The sequence below is a fragment of the Eretmochelys imbricata genome, chromosome 3 (genome assembly GCF_965152235.1).
Source record: "Eretmochelys imbricata isolate rEreImb1 chromosome 3, rEreImb1.hap1, whole genome shotgun sequence".
NCBI classification, from domain to species: Eukaryota; Metazoa; Chordata; order Testudines; family Cheloniidae; genus Eretmochelys; species Eretmochelys imbricata.
The window spans coordinates 68,853,185-68,858,513 of record NC_135574.1 but is presented as its reverse complement, the minus strand read 5'-3'; the positions used below and the strand labels follow the sequence as shown (position 1 = coordinate 68,858,513).

The 5,329-nt window shown below is 50.3% G+C and overlaps 2 protein-coding genes across 2 annotated transcripts; one reads left to right on the top strand and one right to left on the bottom strand.

The window, feature by feature from the left end:
* Positions 1-1,347: 1,347 nt before the first annotated feature.
* On the bottom strand, positions 1,348-3,708 carry PNRC1 (proline rich nuclear receptor coactivator 1). The gene is made up of 2 exons (XM_077812807.1): positions 3,123-3,708; positions 1,348-2,446 (listed from the first exon to the last, which is right to left on the bottom strand). The coding sequence occupies exons 1-2, from the start codon at positions 3,531-3,533 to the stop codon at positions 2,003-2,005; spliced, it is 855 nt and encodes a 284-aa protein (XP_077668933.1). The 5' UTR covers positions 3,534-3,708; the 3' UTR covers positions 1,348-2,002.
* A 359-nt stretch (positions 3,709-4,067) lies between these two features.
* LOC144262692 (BLOC-1-related complex subunit 6-like) lies at positions 4,068-5,048 on the top strand. Its single transcript, XM_077812808.1, has one exon. The coding sequence runs from the start codon at positions 4,151-4,153 to the stop codon at positions 4,730-4,732; it is 582 nt and encodes a 193-aa protein (XP_077668934.1). The 5' UTR covers positions 4,068-4,150; the 3' UTR covers positions 4,733-5,048.
* The last annotated feature ends 281 nt before the right edge of the window (positions 5,049-5,329 follow it).

Below are 5,329 nucleotides of genomic sequence, written 5' to 3'. Positions count from 1 at the left end.
CAATTTATTTAATTATATGAATTAATTGGGGGATGGAGTTCATAAAATTCTACATCTTAACAGAATAGGTACAGCATATAAATGGAATATGCTATGCAACATCACTTTCTTCTTGTCCTTCAAGCCAACTTCCAATGTACTGAAGACTTCAGAATCTGGAAAGATGTAGACCTATTCATTGTTCCTTTTTGTTATATAATTCTCTTCCCTCCCAGCTCCCAAATTGGGAAAAAAGGTTCACAGAACTGGTTATTTGTAAAACTGAAGTTCTACTATATCAGTTCAGAACAGATAGCTAAATATAATACAAGTATATAGTATAAAAGGAACTTTTATCTTAATGCTTATTTCCTTAAATGAAAGTGGAATTTCCTTTTCTTCCTCACTTAGTTCTAAACTTTTCAGAAGTTCAGAATCATTTTAACTAGTATTGTTATTCTGAGCAAAATCTTAGAACACAGGTTTCAGAGTAGCAGCAGTGTTAGTCTGTATTCGCAAAAAGAAAAAGAGTACTTGTGGCACCTTAGAGACTAACCAATTTATTTGAGCATAAGCTTTTGTAAGCTACAGCTCACTTCATCAGATGCATTCGATGAAGTGAGCTGTAGCTCACGAAAGCTTATGCTCAAATAAATTGGTTAGTCGCTAAGGTGCCACAAGTACTCCTTTTCTTTTTTCTTAGAACACAGTAACTGTGGGAAGTGAATCTCGTGGTATCAGCAGTGGAAGCTGAAGAGCAGACAGCCCATATGCATGCTTAACAGTTAGCCTTAACTTACTGTGAAGAGTAAAACATCTTTACTCCACTGAGACTGCAACTTCCTTCAGTAGAACTTCTTTTTCAGACCCCATATCTCCAACTGTTTTAGTATATTCAAGGCACCAGGGGACAGGAATAAACAGTGGGTAAAATTTTCAGAAGTGCCTACAAACGGGGACAAATTAAATTTTCCATCATAAAAGGACTTTAAGATATTCCATTCTCTTCCTTACCTGGCTTGAGATAGCAGTCACCTACAAACCATTCTTAGTGCCATACTGTCCTCAGACCAGAGCTCTTTAATTTGAGCTAATTTTTAATGACTGTTCTTACTACATTGATGATAGCCTTGGTTTGAGTGTTGCATTAATACAGTTATAATTCTCAAACTTAACTGAAGGAAGTTTTAAAACCACATCCTTCAAAACTTCAAATTAATCGTTGTTGTGACAATTAACTAAGGTTTAATTTGGCATAAATAAGTACCTGGCACTAGGGCTGTCAAGAGCTTGAAATGTTATTTCAAAACTAATGAAAACTAAAAAACCTCTAGCTCTATAATATATTCACACAAGAGACAGACATGCTTAAGGGGAGGCCAAATTATTTTTTATTTTATTTTTTTAGTAACCAATTGTAGTTATGGCAAAAAAGCTCTGCTCCTCCTTTTTAGGAAGTAAGCAGTGCTCAAGTTGATGGGTTAGATTCTTTACTCAAATTCCAAAATTAGCTTGGTAAAAGGGATGAACAAGAATTCCAGATATTATTGCCAGAGCAGAGAGCAACAATTCACATCTGGATGAAAACTCCATGTTTACAATGGATTGTGCCACAGATTGCAAAACTTTTCAGTAGTGTATTAAGCTGTTCACAGTTGAATCTGAATCTTGAGATTAAAGAGCGGTTTTCTCCTTTCAAAATGTCATTACCTCGTGCAAATTAGTCAAGTCTTTCCAAGTGTCAAGCACACATTTAAAGCTGTCCATATTTTATATACAAAACACCTACCATTTGGGCAGTGCAAAATACATCCTTTCATAACAAAACTAAAATGTGCCTCTCAAAGTATGAACAAGAATATACACATATTACATGATGTACATTATTTACACAGCCATAAAAAATATAATACAAAAGTTTGTGATTATAAGACTTGACAGTCCTTTTATACTTCATGTTGCAACAAGGCAAGTTTCAATTTCCTGGATGGAGTCCTCTTTGTAACTGCCCATAAATCTCGAGTTATGCTTGAACTTTTAGGAGAGTTTTTAAATGGACTGCCATCAGCTCCTTATTTTGGTCAGAATATTCAACAGTGCATCCCACCCAGTGACTGGGAGGCTTTGGAAGGACACTAGGAGATGGCGGGTCACTAAACTTTGCGCCGGCATAATTTTCTTTTTGGTTCGCTTCAGTTGGAGAACCAGGTTTCTTTGATTTTATGTTTCTGAAGTCCTCAGCGTTATTAAGCGGCGTTTTCTCCTGCTTTTCAATTGTCTCAGGTGACACAGAAAGTTGCCAAAAGTTACTTTCATCTTTTTTCACAGATGCGAGCTTTGTGAGTGGCATGTTACATTTGCTCTTCTGTTTGTTACCCTTGGGCTGTTCACCAAGATGTAAGCTGTGAACAGGCTGGCAGTGGGGAGTGGGAGCCTTCTCAGACTTGCCCATCTTGTTCTTCAAGAGCTGCAAAGACAGAGACAGACATTCAAATAATGCACGACTCGGCCGCCAAAGAGCAGGCACAGGGGACGTGCCGTCCGGTCGCTCAGCCAGGAGAAGCGATGTCCTCTTATCGCCCTACCGTTCTCTGTCACTCCCTCCCACTCCCCGAGCTGGCCGGGGTGAAGGAGTCCCCGGGAGCCCAGAGCGCTTCTGGGGGGATTCTCCCTCGCCCCAGCCCGGACCCCGTCCAGCTAGGGTGACCAGATGTCAAGTGAGAATAATCGGGACGGGGGGGAGGTAATAGGTGTATATAAAAAAAGACCCCCCCCCCCCAAATCAGGACTGTCCCTATAAAATCGGAACATCTGGTCACCCTACGTCCAGCGCAGGAGCCGAGCGCCCCCCCATCCCGGCGGGGGCGCGGCTGTAGTGACCGCGGCAGCCGGGCGCCTCCATGGGGCGCTGCACTCCGCACACGTCACCCCCGGGCGCGCGGCCACCAGGCTAAATCCGGCTGTTGCTGGGCGCAGCCGCCAACCCCATTGGTGGAATCCCAGAACCAATCAGCGCGAGCGGCACCTCTCCCCTGCCCCAAGGGAGAGCGAGCGTAACGGAAACTTCCCCTCCCCCCACCGCCCGAAACGGGGCGAGAAGGGGAACCGCTCCCCGCAGCACGAAGCCCGAACCCTCCCCATACCTCCTTCCTGAAGGGCTTGCTGGGCGCCGGTCTCGGAGGGGCCGATGTGGGGGGCTCCTCGGCCGGGGCGGTGGGAACAGCTGGCGTTGGGAGCGTGTGAACGTCTCCAGCGCCGGGGGCTCCCAGCGGGGCCCTTCTGCCCAGGCCAGCGCGGTGTTGTTGGTACTGCTGGTAGCGGCTCGGTAGCAGCCCCGAAGGGCTGGGCCGGATCTTTCCCTTTCTCCGCCTCACTCGCTTCAGCGCCGGCCGCGCGCTGCCCCCCGTCCCCGCCAGGCAGCAGCTGGGCTGGTTCTCGCAGCTGTTGTCCCCCCGCATGAGGCGCTGGAAGAGGCTGGGGGGTAGCCGCCGGGAGTCCTCGGTGCCTGCCGGGAGCCGGGCCAGGAAGGGTGGCGGCGCTGTGGTGGTGACCATGGCGGGAGTCGGGGGTTCGGAGCTGCGCAGTGGGAGAGAAGAGGGCGCTGGGAAGTGGCCGCAGAGCGTCCGCAGGGACTTTGTAGGGTTCGATGGTGGTGAAATCCCAGATCCGCTGCTAAGAGAACATGGCGGGGGAGTGAGAGGAACGGCGAGCAGCGCCCTACTGTTGTTACTCCAGAGGCACACGCCCTCTTCCGCCGCCGCACCAATCAACACAGCCGGGCACAGCGAATGACACGCCTCTCTCTGGCAATGACCAATCCGAAGAGACTGAAGCCGTAATAGGCCCGCCCTGGCCAATCCAGAAAGACACAAACACTGCAGGGCGCGCCCTCTTCATATCGCCTCCAATCAGAAGAGAGACAAACGCAACGCGGCACGCCCCCTGCCCTCAGAATAGGCCAATCCGGAAACCGATAAGCAGAACGAGTCACGTCCTCTTTTGGTAAGCATCTGCCAATCGGATGGGACATAAACAGAACGGATTCCGCCCTTTTCCTCCACTCTAGCCAATCAAGAGAGGCATAATCATTGGGGCGACGCGCGCCTTCTCGTTACAGGTCCTAGCGAGCGCGGGCGCGGGCGCCGGGGGGGGAAGCGGCACGGCGGCAGTTATGGCGGAGGGGCGCCGCGTTCCTCCCGCGGAAGCAGAGGGACCTGGGGAGCAGGAGCGACTCGGAGCCGAGCGGAGCCTGGAGGCGCTGAGCCTGGAGGGCGGAGCGGCCGGCGCGGGGGCGCGGCAGCCGGGGGGTCGTAGAGCCACCATCGCCAGCGCGCTGGAGCTGGAGGGTAGCGTGCGCCGCCGGGGCCTCCTCACCCACTTCGTAGCCAGCAACTTGCAGCGGAAGATCCAGCTGAGCGCCACCAGCCCCAGCCCCATCCCCCCCGTAGACCCCGCGGCGCTGCGGGAGCTGGTGGCGCTGGCCGGGCAGGTGGCCGCGCAGGTGGATGAGCTGCTGCGAAGCGTGCACTGCGGCCTGCAGGCCCTGACCGCCCTGAGCGTGGGCTGCATCCAGACCTACCGCGACGGCGTGGAGAGCCTGGGCGAGGCCGTGGACACCAGCATCCGAGCCATGTACACGCTGGTGGCGCGGTGCGAGGAGCTGGACCTGGCAATGCAGCCCGTGCCGGCCTTGGCCAGGCGCATCCGTGACATGAAGGGCACGCTGGAGCGGCTAGAGGGGCTCTGCAAATAGCGCTCTGGGGCTGCCGTATCCCCTCCACCCATGGCCCAAGTTTCTCAAATACCGTGTGCCTAATCCAACGAGCCATCTCCAGCAGGTGCTGCTCCTTCGCACACGCCGCGCCTCGGCATGTGGCAGCTCAGGAACTGATCACAGGCCTAGGATTGATACTTGGGGAAAGTTTGCCTCCCCTCGAAATCACTTTATACTCATCTACCTTGATCTCCAGGGCGGGTGACTTTTTCCACTGCTTTTTCTGTTGAATGTTTTTTTCTGAAATACCAATGAATAGTTCCACTAAACTTAAATAAAGATCTTTGCTATTTTTTCTCTTTCTGTGGTTTCCACTCTCAGTAAAGACAGATATTTTGAGTCCTAATCTCCTGACAACTTTTTCCGTAGGTGCTACAGTGTATTTTCCTTCCTTTTTTTTTTCCAGGCCATTTGAGACCATATTGTGCATGGACACAGTTGCAGAATGGGACTCAAAGAGCCTCTAAGACTTCTTTTGGTTGAAGGAACCATGGTAGTTGGGATATACTAATTCTTTGTTTTTGCAGAACTGTTCAGAAGCATAACAAAGTTTAAAATTCAGTTATGTAAATCATT